Genomic DNA, 23,503 nt, shown 5'->3' on the forward strand with positions numbered 1-23,503 from the left:
GGATAAACCCGGCATTAAATGTCTTCCTCTCTACTTGAATACTGAAGTGTGACAAAGGCAAGCTAGACACCTAAGATTTCCTCATTTCAAGACCAAAATCAATGAAGAACATCTCCTCCACAATCTCTATCAACACCAGAGCTACACAGGGCTGTGTACCTAGCATCCTGCTCTACTCACTTTACACCTATATGTGGCTCAGTGCGACAACACCATTTACAAATTTGGTGACAATATCACAGAAGTGGGCTGTTTCAAAGGGGCTGATGAGTGAGCATACAGGAGGAAGTCTGAAAGCTTGGCTGAATGGTGCACTAACAACCTCACACTCATTGTCACCAAAACCAAGGAGCAGATAATGGACTTTAGGAAGGGAAAACCAGATGTCCCCTGTGGTCAATGGGGATCAGAAGTGGACAGGGTGAGCAAATATAAATTCCTGGCAGTCACGATCTCAGAGGACCTTTCCTGGACCTAACACACGAATTACATCGTGAAGAAAGCATGTCAGCGCCTCTACTTTCTCAGGAGCTTGTGGAGTAGGAGATCAAAAAAACTTGGCAAACTTCTGCAGTCACATAGTGGAAATTGTGCTGACCAGCTGCATCACAGCCCGGTATGGAGACACCAATACCTCTGAGTGGAAAGCCCTGAAAAACGTAGCCCAGTACAAAACAGACAAAGCTCTCCCCACCAGTGAGAAAATTTAATTGACATGCTGCCGTCAAAGAACAGCAGCAATCATCAAGGATCTTATACCACCCAGGACATGGTCTGTTCTTATTGCTCCTAGCAAGAAAGATTCCACAAGACACACACTACCAGGTTCAGAAACAGTTGCTATCCTTCCAACATCAGACTCTTAAAAAACAGACTCCATCAGAGACACAATTAAAGGACTCTTACTTCGCACTGATTTTTTACTGATTTTTTTTCTGTATTCTAGTTTGTTTACATTTCTTTCTTTGTTAACATTTCTCTCATTTATATACGCATCTTTCTACTTGAGTACAGTTTACAATTACAGACAAGTAGAAATTCTGCCTGGCCCGCAGGAAAAAGAATCTCAGGGTTGTGTTTGATGTCACGTATGTACTCTAACAATAAATTTGAACTTTGCAGTTTCTTGGAAAAATTACTCTAAAAGAAAATCCTTGTCAAAATCCTATTCAACATTTCACCAAGAATCAGGAATCTATATTAACTTTACAAAGTGGTAAGATATGCCATTTACTTACCTGTTACATGATAGACAGAATTGAAACCAATTCCAAACCGGCCAACTTTCAAGGGATCTTCTCTTTTCCTGCTTCTTGCTATTTCCTGAATCCCATGCCAATCCTCAGGAGTAAATACTGCATTATTATACGAGTATAAAGCTGATCCTGAAGAAACAATAGATGTTCTATTTTACTTAAATTCACCTAAGCACTCCACTGTCTTTGAAGAGAAAAATGGTGCAAACACTGTATTGAGCTTATAGCAATAATGAATGGCAAAAAAGCCTTCTCCTACTGATTGTAACACAGCTTGAAAAGTATATTGTTCTCACACAGTCACCTGTCCAAGCACTTATCCCTTTGTCCTGGTGATCAGAACACACATCCAAAAGAATGTTCAAAGGTTCCATTCAAATGTTCAAAGGTCCCTTTATTGGCACATAATATTAAAAATGTACAATTTTTACTCGAGTACTCGAGATGGCAGAGGCCGACAGCATCGAATCCACGCTGCTGAAGATCCAACTGCACTGGGTAGGTCACGTCTCCAGAATGGAGGACCATCGCCTTCCCAAGATCGTGTTATATGGCGAGCTCTCCACTGGCCACCGAGACAGAGGTGCACCAAAGAAGAGGTACAAGGACTGCCTAAAGAAATCTCTTGGTGCTTGCCACATTGACCACCGCCAGTGGGCTGATATCGCCTCAACCTGTGCATCTTGGCACCTCACAGTTCGGCGGGCAGCAACCTCCTTTGAAGAAGACCGCAGAGCCCACCTCACTGACAAAAGACAAAGGAGGAAAAACCCAACACCCAACCCCAACCAACCAATTTTCCCTTGCAACCGCTGCAACCATGTCTGCCTGTCCCACATCGGACTTGTCAGCCACAAACGAGCCTGCAGCTGACATGGACATTACCCCTCCATAAATCTTCGTCTGCGAAGCCAAGCCAAAGAAGATATTAAAAATGTAATATACATGATATTCTTCAACTTCTGTCTACCATTAGGCAAACAGAGAGTCACCATGAGTTAATAGGAGAAAGGGAAGCAAAAGAGAGTCCCTTCAGAGCCACCAAGTGTCCACAGATTCACTTCCAGCGCTCCCTCAGCCTCTGCAGCCGGAGACATCAGTAACCTGAGCTCCAGATCCAAACTTCTGATACAGTCAGGACGGCCTCAGCACCCAAGGCCATTTGGAAGCACTTCTTGTCCTCAGCACCCTCAAATCCCGGTTCTGATACCTGGTCTCCAGCAGCCCACAGATTGTGTGGGTCCTTCAACTGTAAGTTTCCAGTAGCCTTCAGCCCCTGTTGTATACTTGCATTTCCAAAAGGTGTTTGACAAGGTGTCACACAAAAGACAACAATAAGATAAGGAGGCATGGAATTATGGATAATGTATTAGCATGGACAGAGGATTGGTTAACCAATCTACGGAATTCTCTGTTCAATGAAAGAGTAAAGGGTGCCTCATTAAATGTGTTTACAGCACATTTTGTGCTATAGGGGAATTGAAGGCTACAGGGAAAAGGTGGGTTGGAGAAAAGAAAAGTCCACAGCCAAATGAATGGCAGAGCATGCCAATGGCTCAAATGGCCTCCTCCTGCTCATATTTCTTATATCATTATGTGAAACACTGACTTGTACTTTTGAAAACTTGATGACAGTTTCTGCCAAAGGAGCAGAATGAGACTATTTATTCCATTAAGCCTGCTTCACCATTCGAATCATGGTTGACTTAATTTTCTAGACTCTCTTCAGTTTGTAAGGTTTAGACATTCACCAGTGTAAAAGATTCTCTAATGTGCATCCTATGACCTTAAGCCCATTCATTAATGACGTCTCTGCTTAATAGATGCTTTCCATTCACCCTAAACAGCCCACTCAATTCTCCTACATCACAATTAAAATTCTCTTCTCCAAATGAAATAATCTCAAAGTTACCAACCAGTCTGTTCTCACAACTAAGTAAATCATGAATATCTGTAGACACCATGGTAGAAGTAAAAACACAAAATGCTGGAGAAACTCAGCAGGTCACAGGTAAAGGACACAGTTTGACCTGCTGAGTTTCTCCACCATTTTGCGTTTTTACTGTTCTCAAAACTTCTTACAAATTTTCCCTACCTCTCCTCTCTACCTTTTCTCTTACATCCTTCTTATTGTGCAATGAGCAGAACCAAACTCACTACCAAGCTGTGTACCCATTCCAACCTCGACTCACAATATCCAAGGACTTCCAGCAGAGTTCCAACTATGATTGATGATTAAAACACCGCTGAAAAGAGATTTTCGAACAGACATCACATTGCTTGAAACCTATTTTCCCCATTTCACCATCACATTTAAAGGCCACTCTTTCTCCCCTGATTCTGATCTGAAGCAATCAGGTCTCATGTGGAGTTCTCTTACCTTGATATTCATTTAGCAGATCTGACCAAAGCGAGTTTGTTCCATATTCAGTATCGTCATACAAGAACTTCACCTCAGTAGCTCCAGCATCTTCAGCATTTTGAATCAGTTCCTTTAAAAAAAAGAAATTAGTGTGACTGGAACTAATTATTTTTACAGTTTTCCATTAAAAACTGTAAAGCATTAAAGAGTTCAAAAATTAGTTGAAAGAAAAATAGGTCGACAATCTCCGAATATGCTTTGTTGAAGGAAATTTTCTCCATTATATAACTGCCAAGCGTACTGCAACCAAAGGCAAATGGTAGGTAGAGAGAGAGAGAGAGAGAGAGGAATAGAAAAATAGAAGATTAAATCTGAAAACTAAGTGACTAATAGACAAAGCATTATAAATATATTGAAAAAGGAGCATTAAAAATAATAAAACATGAAAATATTATTCCAATCTTTCTCAGATAGGGGTGTGCTGTGCATTCACTGTACTTTTCTATTTTATTTTACCAAGCAGAATTAATTATTGGAATCTAGAGATTGCATCAGATAGCACCAACATTTGCCGGCTATTTCCAGTGGAATCTACCACTGGAAACTGATCTTGGGTAGAATGTCTTATGAAAAATAGTCACCTAAAATAAAAATCAATTCCTCCTCAGGTCCCTCCCACTCTACACCCACCATCCAGTCATGATTTCCTTCTCCTCAATATTCAACACTTAACTGATATCCACATCCCACCATTCCTGACAACAGATCAACCACCCTCAAGCAGAAGTATGCAATACTTGGGACACCCTCAACCCAACCCTCACATTCACCCCAGCTGATCCCTGCCCCTACCCCAGTCCCTGGCAGTCAAAATTCCATACTGTGCTTATTATTAGGGTGTAGCCAGCTGCTACCAGCTATGGCTCTGCAGAGCCTTTAGCAAAGAAGTTATAGCTGCATGCTATAGCTCAGAAAGAACACATTGTTCCCAGAAAGAATGAGTGTAGTTAACACTCTCAGCTTTATTGGGCTCACAGCCCTGCTTTTATTCTCAAACTGAGGGGCGTGGTCAAAACCCTCTCAGCACTGATTGGTGTGTTTGTGATCGGCTTTCCCTGATAGGCCATTTAAGCTTCTTTGGTTGTGGCCAATTGGAGGGCAGCACTGCGGGCCTTTGTGCAGCCTGCTGGATCGCTGCGTTTGTCCTTCATTTTGTGAGGCCCTGTGGGGGAGCCGCGAAGGGCTGCCATGCGGGAATATTTTTTAAACTAAATTCATTATCTATTCATATATTCTAGGACATGGTTTGTTGAAGCTCAAATTTATCCTTCCTCCCCAGGAACATAATAGCTTTATTTAGAAGGGCAACAACACACAGAAGGATTTTACAATAATCAAGTAGCCATTGCATAAGCCATCCATGGTAAATTTTGTAATGAATAAAACGACAGATTTTTTTTAAGTTCCAGATTTATTTCATCACTTGAATGCAAAATCCCCAACTGCTGCGTGTCTTGAACTCGTGACTATGGATTAGAAGGATTGTGGACTATTCCAGTAATTCAACCACAAGATATTAATTTACATACCAAAAGAAATTCAATAGCTTTGATATTTTCAGGGTTTCATTCATAACAATTTGAAGATATCAGTTAAAGATGTGTATTGTTTAAAAAAAAAAGACTGCTGCAATCAGTTAGTGAAAGAATTTGCACCTTCTTACTCAACCTAAAGAAATGGTTCCCATATCAATTAAATCAAAGTTCTCACTGAATATTCTCATTCATAAATAGTTATTTTATTCCTAATAATTTAAAATGTTTCTTACTAAATGCCATTCACCCAGTCTTCTTTATAATCATTATTTTGTTTTGCTACAGATTAGGACCTAAAGAAACTCTCATCCATTTGATTTTTGTTTCTCATGTATACTGTCAATCACCCAATTTTAATCCTGTATCTGTCTACAAGGTGTTGGAGATCTGGCTCAAATTGTTGAGATACATTTTCTTTTTGTGTCAGGGAGAATTCAATTTCCAAATCTGTTCTCTGACTCTGAGTCACAATGATAAGACAGTCATTCATTCACCAGGTCTAGTTATCAAACACCAAGATAAAGCAGTCAGAAAAAAAACAAGCTGCTCTTGTTATACGATCATAATAGAGTTTCATACTCTTTTTTTTTAACTTGAGTACACGAATGCATCAAGCACCAAAACAATTACAGGTCAACTCCAAAATCCTTATTTATCTGAAAATTTTTTGGACCCAAAAGTGACATCTGTTCGCCTCTGAAAATTTTCAGATAAATGACGATATCTGAAACAATCAGAAATCCTCAGTTATCCAAAAATTGCCGAACTGACCTCACAGGTTGAAATAAAAGTCGCCCGACATGAAATTAACACGATGGTTGTCCTCATTTCAGGTTACTCCCTCCCCTCTCTCTTTCCATTTCTTTTTCTCCAATTCTCCCTCTCAAACTGTGTCCCACTGTCTCCCAGCCAAAATCCAACAAGGAGAATGGCCTCCCGAGCAGCAGCAGGACAGGCATTCGTGTTACCCTGATGCTGGCAGAGTGGTTCCAGCTGCATAGGGGATTATGGGTAACAAAGCCAACCGTTGATCCTGCATTGAGCCGCTGTCGCGCTGAGCGGGCCCATTGAAGCAGCCCAATGAGGTGCCAGAGCACCGCTCCTGTGAGCTCCGGCAGCACTGTCCAGGACACGAATCCGGAACAGCCCCTGCCAGAATGAGCCCATGGGGAGACTGGAGCCCCAACTCACCTGTGAGTGTTCCACTAGCCTGGGAAGCCTCCCTGGCGATTAGTGGCAACAGTGTTGGGAGATCAGCAGCAGGCAACATTTTTTTTTATTTTTGGTGAGAATTAAACATTATTTGAATGCTTAAAAAGCCCTTTCCTTGTTGTGTAAATACTGATACAAGTGATTTACTGTTGCTACTGGAATGTTTTTAAAAAATAGCCAGTTATCCGAATAATTCAGTCATCCAAAATAGGTCTGGTCCCAACCATTTTGGATAATCAGAGCTGTACTGTAATACTAAACTCAAATACACAAACTACTACAATTCCTGGAGTCAAAAAAGATCACTTTGGTCACCTGTACTGAACACCCAGTTTGTGGTTTATGATCTTTTTATGAATACTCTATGCACCAGAGCTAGAAAAAGGAATGTATTTATTACCAGATACAAGACTAAAAGGTGCTCACCTTAAGAATCTGCCCTCCCTCAGGATATCTTCTCAGAATATCCTTGAGGAAATCTACAAGTGGTGGTGTTGTTTGTCCAAACCTGCCTGTTGGAAGAAAACGAACATATGAATAATGTACCCAAATTTTGTTGAATCTGGATCAATCTAGTTTTCAAGAGTATTGGTTTATCTTGAAAGAAAATTTACTACAACCATTTTCTAATTAAATAGGTAACAAAAAAGTGGCCTATTTCCAAAAATATCAAAACCAAAATATTGATACAAGTATTGTTAAAGCTATCCAGTCATTTCATGATCCTCACACTGCACCAAAGATCAATTTGAAAAAAAAATCATTATTCTGTTAAAGGACGGATTCATTGGCATTAGAACGAAGTTACTGAGTCATTCCTATTTTCACAATGGGAATGACATACATCAATTACCTCCTCCTTTTAGTCCTTTTCCTTGCAAAGTCAAATTAATCTCATAGGTCTCAGGTAGTAACAAACTCCCAATCTGTATTGAATCTTGCAACTAGAAGAGAGAATAAGATTAAATTCCAGAAATCTCATATTTGAAACAATATATTAAAATCAGTACAAGAGTACAAATTATATCCTTATGTAAACACTAATAAACAGATAAAAGATCATTAACATCCTAACACACTAATTAGATGCAACATTTTACAATCACCTATTTAAACCAAAACAGGATAATATCCATACTGTAGTATAGATTCCCCCAAAAAATTGCAGTTACTTATTTAATTTTATAATCGTATAATAATCAACTTATTTCTTTTTCAATACATAATCAAAGTTTATTGCATTGGAGATTTAAAGGTGTGAAAAATGTGGGAGATTGTTTTAAAGAGGGTAAGTTTTTATCTTTTAATCAGATGAGGGAAGATTTTGGTATTGATAAGAATTCTTTATTTCTTTATTATCAAATTCGGTCTTTGGTAAAAATGTAAGTTTGGTAGAGACATGATTTTACCTGAAATGACTAAATTTGAGACTTTTCTTATGAAGGTACCAGAGAAGGGTTATATTTCATTTATGTATCAAATATTAAAGGATGGTATGGATAAAAAGGGTTGGGATAGATCTAGAATTAAATGGGAAGCGGATATTGGTTTTACTTTTTCTGAAGAGGATTGGTTAGATATCTGTTATGATAGTGTAACTAGTTTGATAAATGCACGTTATGCAATGATTAATTAAAATTTTTTACATCAATTATACTTGACACCTGAAAAATTTAAAGAATATGGTTTTAATGAATCAAATTTGTGTTTTAGATGTTGTGATACGGTTGGAACTTTTTTTCATGCTGTTTGGTCATGTACAATCTTTTTGGAAGAAAATTCAATCGTTTTTAGAATATCTGCATAAGATTAAAGTAGTTTTAGATCCAACAATATTTTTATTGGGTAGTTTGCAACCTCTGAAAGGCTTGAAATTAAATAAGTTTCAGCTTGCTTTTGTATATTTAGCTTTATCCGTTGCAAAAAAAATGTATTGCTAGTACGTGGAAAGATACAAATATGATTGATATTAATAGATGGCATAATGAGATGAAATATTGTTTAATAATGGGGGAAAATTATGTATGTTTCGCATGATAATTAAAAAAAAATTAATAAGTGGCTGTTATACTCGGAATATTTACATTTCAATTTATATTGATTAGATTTTAATATGTATATTAAACTTTTTTTTAATATTCTTTTTTCTTTTTTTATGGCTCTTCTTAGCTTAGCTGAAGGGGGAATCTTTTTTTTAAATATTAAAAAAATGTTCATGTTCATGTTTAATTGCTGTATAAGTCATATATTATTTGTTTTTTGAATGAATAAATAAAGTTTTTTTTTAAATTCTAGAATAAGAGCAACTAGTTGATTTTTTAAAAAAGGGAAATTTTACTCTACAATATTGACATCCCACAGTATTCACCACCAGATATTTCCATAATAAAACATGAAAATTATCCCTTATTCATGATTGCATTGATTCATGCCTGGATATTACACCAAAACCATATTAATGAAAATACAAACAGCAACCAGTTCCCGCACATGAAACTGGCTGGTTACCAGGCATTGCAGTTTTGCTCACAAATTAAGCTGTCTCTTACACTTATCCCAAGGCTTGATATGCAGGAGGTTAACCTCCTATTGAATCACGGCTATGGTTTCAGTGAGAGGTGGAATGGAGGGGAAGAGAGTTGGTCAAAGTTAGTACTGCCAATCCAACCCATCCATTTCAAATGCTGTCAAAAGCATTATTGTATTTGGGCTCAGTAACCCTCTCCCATACTCACTAAATTCAAACCCAACAATGGACGATGCTCATATTGAGTTATTCAGAAATAATTATCCATATCTACAAGCCTGTGCATTTTAGTTAGCTTTCCTGAGTGCTCTCCAACCCACACACCAATGAAATCCTGATTTTCCTCCTGTGACCACAATGTACACATCTTTCTCCACTTTCCTAGTAACATTACATCTCAGAAGCTCACTGACCTGTAGAATGAAGCTCAAACAATAATGTGGGAGTAAAGACCTGGAGAAAATTAAAGCAGAATTCTGGAGGTGGATGAAAATTGACTTTCTACCCCTAGATTCTGATGGCAAGGGGCAACACATTAACAGTTTTTGCACTTTTCCAAAGATCAAGCAAGATCACAGGGACCAGGAGCAGAAGCTATTGGAATGAACAAGAAGTCGTTTTGGGATCATGGGTGTTATATAGTCAGGATAATGTGAACTATTTTGTAACCATGTAAGAATACACCTTTCTCAATGTAGTAACTGGAGTGAACGTGCGCACACGTGCGTGTGTAAGAGAACAGTTTCCTGAGATGGTGGAAGATATCAGTAAGTAAAGTTTCTTCTGTTATTTGAATCTTGCATCTCTAAGTTATTTAAGAAGCCTCCCAAGTAACACAGAGACATAACATTAGGGCAGGAGTATAACCGAACAAGAATAAAGCCATACAATTGATTATCAGTCACTGAAATATGAAGGAGAAGCAGCTAGGGAGAGCTAAGATCAATGGCTGCCATAAGGGAAAGAACATCCTCTGTACATCTACGTGGTAGACGCAGACAGACCAGCAATTCTAGGTCTGGATAGCTGCCGGGAGTTGCAGTTGATCTGTCAATTATGAGATTCAGATGAAGAAGATATCCAAAAGCATCAACAGAAACATACAACAAAAAGAAGAAATTATTTCCACAGAAGTACCTGCCAGGCCATGGCACACAGTGGGAGCAGACTTGTTCACCAAGAATCAAGAGTATTTAATAGCAGCCTGTTTCTACTCCAAGTTTCCATTCAATAGACAATAGGAGCTGGAGTAGGCCATTTGGCCCGTCGGGCCAGCACCGCCATTTTAGATCATGGCTGATCATTACCATCAGTACCCCTTTCCAGCCTTATCCCCATAACCCTTAACTCCGTTACCCACAAGAGTCTTATCTAACTCTCTTTTGAACAGAGTCAGCGACTCCGCCTCTACCACCCTCTGTGGTAGAGCATTCCACAGATTCACACTTCTCTGGGTAAAAAAATGCTTTCTCATCTCCGTCCTAAAGGGCCTACCCTGTATTCTTAAACTATGCCCTCTAGTCCTCGTCTCCCCCATCATTGGGAACAAGTAATCAGACTTCACCTTGTCTATCCCCCTGATGATTTTGTATACCTCAATCATGTCCCCCCTCATCCTTCTAAACTCCAATGGATACAAGTCCAGTTTTTCTAGCCTTGCTGCATATGACAACCCTGCCATCCCTGGAACTAACCTTGTAAATCTGCGCTGCACACCCTCTATAGCTAGTATGTCCTTCCTCAAGTTTGGAGACCAGAACTGGACGCAATACTCCAGGTGGGGTCTCACCAGGGCCCTGTATAACTGCAGAAGGGCGTCTCTGTTCCTATACTCCAATCCCCTCTTTATGAAAGCCAACATTCCATTTGCCTTCTTCACAGCTTTCTGAACCTGCATGCTAGCCTTCAGTGACTGGTGAACAAGTACACCCAGATCCATTTGCACTTCCCCACTCCCTAGCTTGTCTCCATTTAAATAATACTCAGCTTTCCTATTACTTCCCCCAAAATGAATAACCTCACATTTGTTCACATTGAAATTCATCTTCCATTTAGCCGCCCACTCCTCCAGCCTGTCCAAGTCCCTCTGCATTTTCCTTACATCCTCCTCACACCCCACACCGCCACCCAGTTTAGTGTCATCTGCAAATTTGCTCATGTTATTTATAATCCCCTCATCCAAATCATTAACATAAATTACAAACAACTGAGGACCCAACACCGATCCCTGAGGCACTCCACTCGTCACATCCTGCCATTCTGAAAAAGACCCATTTACTCCAACCCTTTGTTTCCTATCTCTTAACCAATTTCCTATCCATGTCAGCACCTTACCTCCAATACCATGCTCCCTGATCTTGCCCACTAGACTCCCGTGCGGTACCTTATCAAAGGCCTTCTGGAAGTCCAAATACACCACATCCACTGGCTCTCCCGAGTCCACCCTCTTTGTCACATCCTCAAAAAATTCCAGAAGGTTAGTCAAGCATGACACCCTTAAGGAATCCATGCTGACTAGCCCTTATACTATTATTACTGACTAAGACCTGAGAGCATTAATTATTACCTCAGAAATGAGAGTGCTCCTTACTGAACAAGGAATACCCAAGCAAGTCATATGTGACAGTTCATGTCACAAGAATTCTGAAATCTGGCTGCAGAGTATGGGTTTGCTATTACTACATCATTCCCATACTACCCCAAAGGTCGTCGGTTGATTGAAAGGCAAGTACAAACTGTGAAACGCACACTAGTTAAGTGTTGCAAAACAAATGAAGACCCATACGTGGCTCTTCTATCATTATGAGCCACACCTTTAAGGGCTAACATGAAGTCCCCTACAGAACTTCTAAGTGACAGGAGATACAAAACAACTCTGCCAAGCAAAATACACTTTCCAGAAGACCAGGAGGAAACCAGAGGAAGACTGCCTGACACGCATGAAGAAGGACACCAGCATTATAACAAACATTGCCAGAACTCTTCAGAGGGGAGCATGTGCATATTCAAGAGCCAATGTTGAAAATATGGACCCCAGCAAAGGTCATCAGAGAAGCTGAGACACCAAGATCATACACTATTGAGACAGACTCTGGCAATCAGGTGAGGAGGAACAGAATCCACATCTGGCCGACTCAAGATGTGATGAAGCAGAATACCAGAAAAGTCTGCAACACCAATATCAAGTGAAGAAACCACAAGCACTAATACACAGCAGTTGTCAGGTGAAGCACAACAAGCTACATCACCGACATGTGGACCAGCAACACAGAGCCCAACGGTCGCAGCCAAACCCACAAGATGGCAAAGGAACATACTGCCACCTGTGCAATATCGATAAGAACGACTTAAAAATAGTTGTATAAATAAACTAGTGTACGAGTTCAGTTACTTAAGTTGCACTGGAAAGAAAGTGATAAAGAACACCACATTTTTCTTCATCTTGAGAAGGAGGGATGTAATATAGTCAGGATTAAATGAACTATTTTGTAACCACCTAAGAATACACCCTTCCCACTGTAGTACACCACTCTGTGTGTGTGTGTGTGTGTGTGTGTGTGTGTGTGTGTGTGTGTGTGTGTGTGTGTGTGTGTGTGTGTGTGTGCGCGCGCACGTGTACGTGTACCTGAGATGGTGAAAGACATCAGTAAGTATAATCTCTTTTGTTATTTGAATCTTGCATCTCTAAGTTATTTAAGAAGCCTCCCAAGTAACACAAAGACATAACAATGGGTATAGATAAAGTAAATGCAAGCAGACATTTTCCATTGGTACTAGGCGAGATAATAAAAAGAGGACATGGATTAAGGTGAAAGGGGAAAAAGTTCAAAGGGAACATTAGGGGGAGCTTCTTCATGCAGAGAGTGGTAGGAGTGTAGAACACGCTGCCAGCAGAATGAAAGCAGGCTCATTTTTGAGATTAAGTAAAAATTTTGACAGGTACATGGATGGGAGGGGTATGGTCCAGTTGCAGATCAGTGGGACAAGGCACAAAAATAGTTAGGCACAGATTAAAAGGGTCAAAGAGTCTGTTTCCCTGCTGTAGTGTTGTATGCTTCTATGGGATAGATAGAAATGGAACCTAACAAGGGACATGAACCAGAATACACAAGCTGGGCGAGCAAAGCAAGCACAGAACTCAAAAATCATAATGTTGGACAATCTCTGTCCTACACACAGCCAAACACTTTTTATTAGTGATCCTAACCTTAAAAGGAAAGGCTCTATGGAAATTATTATTCATATGCAGTCATAATTTTCTAAGATATAAAGAAAATTCATTTTTTAATGCCTCATAGATAATTGAATTAAACACATTACTATACCATTACCACACATGACTCAAGACCAAGGTTACCTCTTTTCCATTGTGCAGCAAACGCTGTTCAGAAGCAGGGAAATCCGTTTCCACAAAGATTAATTCCTTGATCTCTTGAACAGATGCAGATGATGCAACGTCGTATACTCTGCTCCCAATGTATTCATGCAGAACAGTCACACTTGGCAACCTTTGAAAACAAAGCATTGCTTTTTTGAACTGGCAAAAAAGTAGAGGAGGGAGGGGGGTGCTATAGAAGGGAAGCTGCAGTGACTACAACTGGCTTTTTACACCTAATTGTGGTATCACTTATAGTTCAAGTTTATTATCATCCAATTGTCCATGTACAATCTGATGAAAGTGTTCTCTAGTCCTTGGTGCAAAAACACAACCAAATACAAAACATATACAAGCAAACGATACATATGCAGTACACACAAAAATAAATATTCTTTAAATAAATAGTGGAGTCTCAAAAGGTTAGTACAAGCAGTTCATTCAGTGGTCTGTGGGAAGAAACTGTTTCTCAGCCTGGTTGCTGTATCTCTTTCCCAACAGGAGTATCTGAAAACTGCTACGTGCAGGGTGGTAGGGGTCTTCAGTGATTTTGCGTGCCCTATTCAGACAATGAGCCTAGATCATGTGAATGGGGGAGGGGGAGAAAGGCCCTAGTGGTCCTCTTTGTCACTTCTATGGTTCTGAGGATTGACCGCCAATTCAATTCTCTACAGCAACCATATCACATTATGATGCAGCCAGCCAGAACCTCTCGATCGAGCTCCTGTAGAAAGTTGACAGGATGGTAGCCAGTAGCCTTGGCCACTTCAGTCTTCTAAGAAAGTGCAGTCGCTGAGGCACCTTTCTGACAAGTGAGGAGATGTGTGAACACGATAGATCACTTCTTAAGTAGATGCCAAAGAACTTGGTGCTCTCTACTCTCTTCACTACTGAGTTATGTGTAGTGGAGGGTGGTCGTTTTTGGTCCTCCTAAAGTCAACGATCTCCTTTGTCTCATCCACGTTGAGACTCAGGTTGTTATTCTCTCGCCATTTCAGGAGATTTTTCACCTGTCCTCTGTAGTGAGATTCATCATTGTAGAATCCAGTTAGAGGTACTGAGCCTCAGCAAGGACAGATTCTCCACCAGCCTCTGGTAAATGAACACATTAAACACAGAGCTGAAGTCAATGAACAGCAGCCTGGCTTATGAGGCGTCACACTCAGACTCCAGGAGGGTTAGAATGGAGTAGAGGGAAAAGGCCATAACATCATTAAAGGAACAGTTTCATCTATTGGCCAAGTGAAATGATTCGTGTCTCTGGGAGGTGCGTTTTGATGCTTTCCATCTCCAGATGCTCAAAGCATTTGATAATGGCGGTAATCGTTGAGCCCTATTACAGTCGGTCTCTTTGGTACCAGGATGATGGTGGCTGTCTTTTACTTGAAAATTTTATTTATCACTTGTATCAATATAAAATATAAATTCAGTAACTTAACAAACCATACGAAATGATACAATTTTTTTAAATTTTCTCCCCACCCCACCTCCCCCAAGAGAAAAATGAATAAGAAAGAACATCTAATTCTACATCTATATTATGAACATATATGGTATTAACCATATAATTACTAATTACTAACTGAGAAGGGTGGGTGGGCAAGGTGGAGGATGTGGATGGACTTTTATTCATAAAATCCATGTTCAATTCTATTCCTTAAACTATAAGTAATTTTTTTCTAAAGGTATATGGGAGTTGACTTGAAACCCACAGGCATGATGGACTGCTGCAAAGACGTGTTGAAGATCTCTGCAAGGACCCCAGTCAATAGGTTCATGCTGTCCTTTAGTAACCCCACCTTGGATAGGGTTCTCTTCACCTCTGCCACAGCTATACAAGCTTTCTTTGGCATCAGCCTGTTCTCATCAAACAGTGCATGGAAGATATTGAGTCTGTCTGGAAAGGAGGCATCATTCACTTTAACTTGCAAGGTTGTCTTGTGATCTGGTATGGTCTTGATCCCTTGATACATATGCCTCGTGTCACCAGTGTCACACATCTGTTTATGGATCTTCTGTGCATGCTTATGCTTTGCCTTCCAGATTGCATGGGTGAGTTCAGCTCTGACTGATCTTAATGCCAATTTATTCCCTGTCCTGAAGGCAGCATCACAAGCTCTGAGAAGCGCCCAGACCTCTGCATCCAACCATGGTTTCTGGTTCGCCCTGGTTGTGAAGCATTTGATCTCAATGACATCCTTAATACGCTTGTTAACAGAGCAGTCACTGAGCTCATATGCTCTTCGATGTTTACATGAGGTGGCTGCCTCCCTGAAACAGCTCCAATCTTTAGTCTCAAAGCAGTCCTGTAGTGCTGCTTTGGCCCCTTCACTCCCCTCCTCCCCAAGCCCCCCTCAAACACTCCCAACACCCACCCCCCACAAAGTACCTTAATTTGCTTAGCCAGCGGTTTGTATGCTGGGATTAACAGAACAGATATGCAATCCAAGTAGGGAGCAAGGGGCAGCCTTGTATGCACCAGGAATATTGGTGTACACCCGATCCAGGGTGTTCTCTCCTCTGGTGGCGAAGTTGACATGCTGTTAAAACCATAGTAAGACTGTTTTCTGGTTGGGATAGTTATGCAAGTGGAAAGGCTGGAGTAAATATTTCTGAAATAAATATTCAGGTCCACTGAAACTTAACAAAAACAGACAGGCAGAATAGAAAAACACAGATGCAGGAATCTTGAGCAAATAATGAGGAACTGAGTGGGTCAGGTAGTCTCCGTGGGTAGAAAGGAGAGGTCAACATTTCATCAGGTCGTGATTGTTTATGGAAATCAACTCCCCTTTCATGCTTCCGCTCTTGCATATATAGACGCATTTTACAGTAACGTATCAGCACAACTAAGTAATGTGGGAGGAAATTACCATCTGGCAGAACCTCACAGTGTCACAAGGAGAATATGCAAACTCAGTAGGATCAAAGCAAGGTCCGTGATGTTGAGGCAGCAACCACCATACCTCCCAAACTTGTTTTATTGGTTTTCATTCAATTTTTTAAATTATTTGCATAAATGCTAATATTTTTACAATGTCTGAGGACAAGTAGTCCTCAACTTACGACCTAAGCAAGTTGCATCCACCTGCACATTCAACTAATTTTTTTTTAAATACTGTACACATGCTGAGATTCTTCATTAAAGGTTCATTTGTTGAAATTTTTTTTGTAAAATTGCTTTAATACTTCATTAAGACACGCAAATCCAACTTGTGAAAATCTGAGTTATGACCAATTCTTCGGTCCCTATTACAGTCGTAAATTGAGGACAACCTGTATCACATAACTGATCTTTAACATCCACAACTATATTCCTTTGAGCAAAGTATTACTCCAACCAATGAAGTATTTCTCCTGATTCTTGATAACTTGTAAAGTTGCATCAAAACTTCATTAATTTTACATTCTATACTCCTTGCAATCAAGGCCAACGTCCCTCTTTCTAATTACTTTCTGTACCTGTATGTTATCTTTTTGTGCTTTATACACTTAGGACTCCCAGATCCTATTGTACTGCAACATTCTAAGGCAATCGTCCATTTAAATGACAATTTGCTTTTCCATTGATATAGATTACAAATGGTTAAGGCCCCAGCATTGAACCATGTGGCTCCCCAGTAGTGATTACCAGTCTAAATTGACTGATCAAATGGAGCAATTGAAAATGGCTGAAGACTTATTTTTGAGATGATGAAAATCTCAGAAGGAAACCAAGATGGATTCTTTATTTAGCTCTCAGCTAATGTTTCCGCCATCAATGAGGATAGGCAGTTTCTTTGTGTCTTCTCCTGGCCATATTAATCTAGCATCAAGGAGTTTGCCAGGCCACAAGGTTACAGACTGTGCTGGTGTACATTTTACTGATACAACACAGTGCCTTAATCCTCAGTCTCTCCCAAGCCTGAGGATTTGAAACACAAAAGTCTTCAGGCACCATGGTTGAAGTAAAAACAGAATGCTGGAGAAACTCAACAGGTCAAACAGTGTATAGTACTTTATATAGCAAAGTTAAAGATACATAACCAAAATTTCAGGGTTGAGCCCTTCATCAAGGCTGAGGGTTTCCTCGGTCTGAGACAGGATTTTGTCTCTAAGGTTATGCAGTAGTCATTTTGCCAATGCCAGCCTAGGCAAGTGCATCCATTACAGATTCTGCAAGTATAATTTCATAGCAATATCTTTCAGGATTTTACCAAGATGTTAACAGAAATAGAATTTTTAGTGATGAAGAGAGGTTTCATTGGAAGGGTTCATTTTCTTTAGAGTGCAAGGGGGCTGAGGTGGAACCTGATAGAAGTGTTCAAAATTATGAGGAACATTGGTCAGGAAGACAATGAGAATTTTTTCCCCACAGCAGTGAAGTCTAAAACAAAAGGATATAAATTTAAGGTGACAAGGAGGGATAAGAGAACATCTGGTAGCTATAATCTAGAATGCATTGGCCAAGGAGACAGATATTCTCACATCATTTATAAAGCACCAAGGCATGGAAAATGAAGGACCAAGTGCACGTAAAAATATTTAGTATAAATGGATGCCTTATGGTCAGCTAGATGGTGGACTGCAAGGCTGTTTCTGTGTTGTATGGCTCCAGCACTTTTACATACTGCTCTACACCCCAGCATCTGGAGGTATTCTTGTTACCTCATATTTAGCCTCCAAATCTCTTATTTGAAAAAGACAAAATAGACATGGAAGTTCATTTCACCTGCTACTGCTTCTTCTAGTTTCTCATCTTTTCAGGTTTATTTTTGGTTTTTACCTAATTCTCTCTGCTTCCATTTCCATCATTATGTCACTGATGTAATTATGTCTCATTGTTTAGCTTTAAGCTAAGTCATTAGCCCATCATTTCTTTCTCCTATGGTTATCCTTTGTAAATGCCATTTCTGCATCACACTTCACTTAATAAATTCTGACAGTAGCAAATATTAAATTTAGACCTACAACATGGAAACAGGCCCTTTTGGTCCACAAGCTTGTGCCACCCAAATAACCTACACCCCCGGAATGCTTTGCTGGTGGGAGGAAACCCACATAGAAACAGGGAGAACATATAAACTCGTTACAGACAGAGCAGGATACAAACCTTGGTCCTAATTGCTGTGCTGTAACAGTGTTGTGCTAACTGCTACGCTAACCATGCCACTATTATTTCTTCTGAAACCAATCATCATGACCTCTGCAGTGATTTGTAAATCAATGCACAACAATATGGTGCAATGAGTGCATTCATTTAGGGATTTGAAAAATCTAGTTCAGTCAGCCATTTGAACAAGCATCTTTAAATAAATAGTTCAAATGCTCAATGAGTAAGTATTGATGTCCCCAGTTATATCTGCACATTAAGCGACATTAAAGTCATGACATCCCTTAAGTGAATGGTCTTGCAGAATCACATCTCACAGATCCATGTATTGATAACATTCGAAGTTTGGAAACTGATGTTCTTTCAGCAAATAAAGCATTGAAAGGCAACCTCAGAAAGATAGTGAGAGGCTTTAACTTTGATTTGCTGCATCCTGTGCGGTGACTATATTACTTCAGGGTTAAGTGGGAGGGATTACAAGATTTGGATTAAGTGACAATGAAATAATAGTGTGTGGCTTGAAGGTGAATTTGATCAATTCCTATAGTCTTGTACCTTTAGGTGGTCATTTCTTTGGTGCTGCAAGTATACTTCATTATGTATCTTTTAATAAACAGAAGATATTAATTACAGTTGTATGATGATTGCAAAAATGTGGATTTTTTTTACTGGCTAATATACAAGGTGTAAATCACTGGGTTACTGTGTTCTGAACTGAGCAAATCTAGAAATCTTTTACCATCACTGCTTTAAGAAAGTGGAAGTCCTTAACTAAAGGAAGCACCAATGGAATGGAGTTCATCACCACTTACCAGGCAATTATAAGTAGGCAACATATCCTGACTTTGGTTGGCAATTGCAACATCAAATAATCGTTATCACAGTTGTCTCCACTAGCTCATTTGCTATTTGTAAAAATACATAGGGAATACATGTATATTTGTATGTGGACATACAATGCTGAAGGCTTAAAGTAATAAGATGGCAGGGAGAGAGGACTTGGACGTTGTTCAGGTAGAGAGACACAAGAGACAGGTAGAGAGTCAAGTGGAGAGAACAAGTGAGTAAGTGCACATCAAGGGAATTCAAAGCTAAATAGCATCTACTTTAAGGCAAGGCGGGTCACTTGTCAAATAGATAACTCAAAGCTTTCATTAACACAGTGTACACTGGGACATGAAAGAGGGGCAGGACTGACAACTCAGTAAGCCAAGGTACAGAATTTTCAGGTAAGACTCAGGGTGGATTAAAAGAAAAGGAGATTTTGCATTGTTAGTCAAAGATTTCATTACTTCATTCTTGAGAGAAGATGTCCTAGGAGTCTTCTCAAAAAAAGCTCACAGGCAGTGATTAGGAACAAAGAAAGTGTCACCACTTGGCTGGGAGTGCATTTCAAACCCCCACCCCCACCGGAGATGGAAAAGAATTAAATGAAGGATACAATAAAGCTGTTGTACAAGTCTTCATAAATAAAGGCAAGGTGCTTGATGCCCGGTGTATATATTCAGGGGCCTGCCTGCTTTTAGCTCAGACCTTGAAGAAGGGCTCAGGCCCGAAACATCAGTTATATATCTTTACCTCCTACAGATGCTGCCAAGACCTGCTGAGTTTCTCCAACATTTCGGTGTTTTTATCCACGCCCTTTGTGATTTTTACATTCGTCTAGTGTCACCCCTGAGCCTCCTTCAATCCAGTATAAGCAGGTCCATCTTATCCATCACAACCCAAGCTGCTCAGTCACAGCAAAGTTCTCATAAATCTTTTCTGCAACCCTTCCAACCAATATCCTTCATACAGCTAGGTAACTAGAACGGCACACAATACTCGTATAAAGTCTTGCTAACATCTTGTACAGCTCTAAGCCACTGATCTAGGTTCAAATCCAGTGCTGTCTGAAAGGAGTTTGTATGTTCTCCTGTGACCTGTATGGGTTTTCTCCAGCATCAGTGAAGTTAAATCATTTATTGCATTTAAGAAATGGTTAGATAGCCGTTGTCATACCCACACTCCTGTTCAGCTCCGAATCATGGGTCCTCTACCGGTATCACATACGGCTCCTAGAACGCTTCCACCAGCGTTGTCTCCGCTCCATCCTCAACATTCATTGGAGTGACTTCATCCCTAACATCGAAGTACTCGAGATGGCAGAGGCCAACAGCATCGAATCCATGCTGTTGAAGATCCAACTGCGCTGGGTATGTCACGTCTCCAGAATGGAGGACCATCACCTTCCCAAGATCGTGTTATATGGCGAGCTCTCCACTGGCCATCGTGTCAGAGGTGCACCAAAGAAGAGGTACAAGGACTGCCTAAAGAAATCTCTTGGTGCCTGCCACATTGACCACCGCCAGTGGGCCGATCTCGCCTCAAACCGTGCATCTTGGCGCCTCACAGTTCGGCGGGCAGCAACCTCTTTTCGAAGAAGACCGCAGTGCCCACCTCACTGACAAAAGACAAAGGAGGAAAAACCCAACACCCATTTTCCCCTGCAACCGCTGCAACCGTGTCTGCCTGTCCTGCATCGGACTTGTCAGCCACAAATGAGCCTGCAGCTGTCGTGGACATTTACCCCTCCATAAATCTTCGTCCGCGAAGCCAAGCCAAAGAAGAGATAGGAACTTGAATTACCTAGACATAGAAAGCTACCATTCTCGTGGTGGGAGATGAGATTAATACAAAAGGGTACCCACTGGTTGTTGTAAACAAGTTGTCAAATAGTCTGCTTCCATGAAGAACCATTCTATGATTCAGTGAAAATATCTTTGCCTCTCTTCCCTTTCAATATGGAAACTGTCTGTTATTTTTCTTATTCCGCATTGGTTGCTATGGCATTTGCTCCACAAAATACAGAATTTGATTTTAGGTTTCACCATCTTGGATCCCTCGCAATTTTGTTATGGTGAAGCATTTTTACTTTTATTTCTTTCAGCTTGGTGTACATTATTTACTGCTCAGGATGACATATCCTTTGTAAGAGAAATTTACCCTGCCCAGAAGTATGGCCAAATATTTGTAAGAGAAATTTACCCTGCCCAGAAGTATGGCCAAATATTTGGTTTCACTTGTGACTTTAATTCTCCTTTTCACTTCCATTCTGACCTCCCTATTATATTCAGTCTCCAGCACTGTTCCATGGAAGACCCACACAACATCATTCCAGTTGGCAGTCGTCCCCTCTCAGCCTTCAACCACACCAATGTTTCCCAACTGTCATTAACCAGAAACATAAACTTTCCAAATAGCTTGTCTCTGAAGTAAGAGAGAGTGTGTGTTTTTACAGTTAAACCCCCTGGTATCCAGAATTCTCAAGAATTCTCACCATAAGCCTCAAGAAACCGGCAAAAAAGGAAAATAACTTTTTTTTAATTAGAAAAATATGCAAGTTGAAAATTGTAAAAGTAAATGTTCTCTGAAATAACACATAAATGTTTGGGAGCAACTATTCAGCCAGCAGAGAGCCTTGGCTGTACTTTGGTTATATCAGCTGTTTGAATAAAATTGTGTTTGAATAAAATGGAATCACCCAGAATGAAGAGCTAGCTGGCTGACGCCGCTCGCCGTTGGGGTGACTCAAGGTATTTCCTTATCCCTCCTGAGTAACAGACACCCCAGTCATAGGCTTTACATGTCAACTTTTGGGACGGGGTGGGGGGGGGGGGTAATTATCTTTCAGGGGGCTCTGCGGAGGGGTAGGAACCTGATGCAGTGATGGTGAAACGTTTTCAAAGTAAAATACTTTATAAATTCACACAAGTGAAGTTTGTTCAGTGTAACGACTGTGTCTTTTAGACTGTTCATGCTTCATGCAGGGGCCATTGTAAGTCTCAAGCAACAGGAAAACTCACTTATCCGGCACACGCAGCGATCCCGGATACCGGGGGTCGGATAGGGAAGGAAGAAGCGCCAAGTCTCCTTCGCCCGCGCTCCTCGTGGAAAAGGCTGGTCCCTTTCATTCATGAAACCCACGGACTCCCCGCCTGAAGGAACGGAGCGCAGTACCTGGCCCGCAGCCGCTTTTCCATGGCTTCCCCCTCGCTTGGCCGCCAGCAGCAGGGTCCGTTCACGGGCTCGGGCGGCCGCCACGCCACCCGGCCGAAGCCGGCGTCCCTGCCATCCCGAGCCGAGGCGCGCCGCTGCCTTCAGTGGCCACGGACCGTGATCGCGTCGCCGAGCCGAGGCGACTCGCCTTCCTTCCTCCCCTCCCCCCGCAGATGGGCTCTGCCGCCGAATCCGCTCCGCTTCACCCGGCTCTCGCTCGCTTTCAATGAAGCTGGTGTCCGTCCAGGTTCACGTCGAGCAGCCTCGCGCCCCGCACTGGTCCATCCCTCCTGAAAAAAAAAGGGAAATCATTCGGGATCAAGTCCACTCACTTCCTGCTGCAATGACTGAATGCACGAGTTCACATCTCACTGTGTTCCTCATGAGAAGTGGCTCAGGTTCCACTCCGATGGGGAAGGTCTCGCTCGGCGCCTGCGCGTTGCATGCTGGTCCTTGTAGTTTCCCGGAGCCCGGCCTCAAATCCCTGCCTATCACACTGTTGGGCCCCAAGGGCTGGCCACCCACCGACGCAGACCCAGTGCTGGACCACCGACCCAGACCCAGCGCTGGACCACCGACCCAGACCCAGCGCTGGACCACCGACGCAGACCCAGTGATGGCCACGCACTGACGCAGACCCTGTGCTGGACCACTGATGCAGACCCAGTGATGGCCACGCACCGATGCAGACCCAGTGATGGCCACCCACCGATGCAGACCCAGTGCTGGCCACCCACCAATGCTGACCCACAAGAACTCAGAGTCTGAAGTTTCCAGGATTGCACTGCGATTCTACTCAACTTTTCTGGGGAAATGGGAAATTTTGAATTTTAACATAAAATTAAATATAGGAGTGAAACAGTTAGCGTAGTGGTTTGTTGGTGCAAGGCTATTACTGTGCCCAGTCAAGTCACCTTTATTTACCATTCATTCCATGCTTACACGGTAAGAGTGAGATAGCGTTCCTCCAGGACCACGGAGCATATTTATATAAATATAAGTTAGAAGTTAAACACATTAAAATATTAAGATGTATATGTGGTGAT

The 23,503-nt window shown here is 41.2% G+C and overlaps 1 protein-coding gene across 1 annotated transcript in view; it reads right to left on the reverse strand.

Annotated features, from left to right (window-relative positions):
* The window catches only part of sacs (sacsin molecular chaperone), a 94,101-nt gene extending 71,277 nt beyond the window's left edge, over positions 1–22,824 (reverse strand). The window contains exons 1-6 of the mRNA XM_069891405.1: positions 22,419–22,824; positions 13,310–13,460; positions 7,279–7,369; positions 6,852–6,937; positions 3,637–3,748; positions 1,239–1,385 (exon numbers count right to left, since the gene is read on the reverse strand). Of these exons, the coding sequence (XP_069747506.1) occupies positions 1,239–1,385; positions 3,637–3,748; positions 6,852–6,937; positions 7,279–7,369; positions 13,310–13,460; positions 22,419–22,441 (610 nt within the window). The 5' untranslated portion in view covers positions 22,442–22,824. The remainder of the gene's footprint in view (positions 1–1,238; positions 1,386–3,636; positions 3,749–6,851; positions 6,938–7,278; positions 7,370–13,309; positions 13,461–22,418) is intronic.
* Positions 22,825–23,503: the final 679 nt, after the last annotated feature.

This window comes from Narcine bancroftii, chromosome 7 (assembly GCF_036971445.1).
Source record: "Narcine bancroftii isolate sNarBan1 chromosome 7, sNarBan1.hap1, whole genome shotgun sequence".
In the NCBI taxonomy this organism is placed as follows: Eukaryota; Metazoa; Chordata; class Chondrichthyes; order Torpediniformes; family Narcinidae; genus Narcine; species Narcine bancroftii.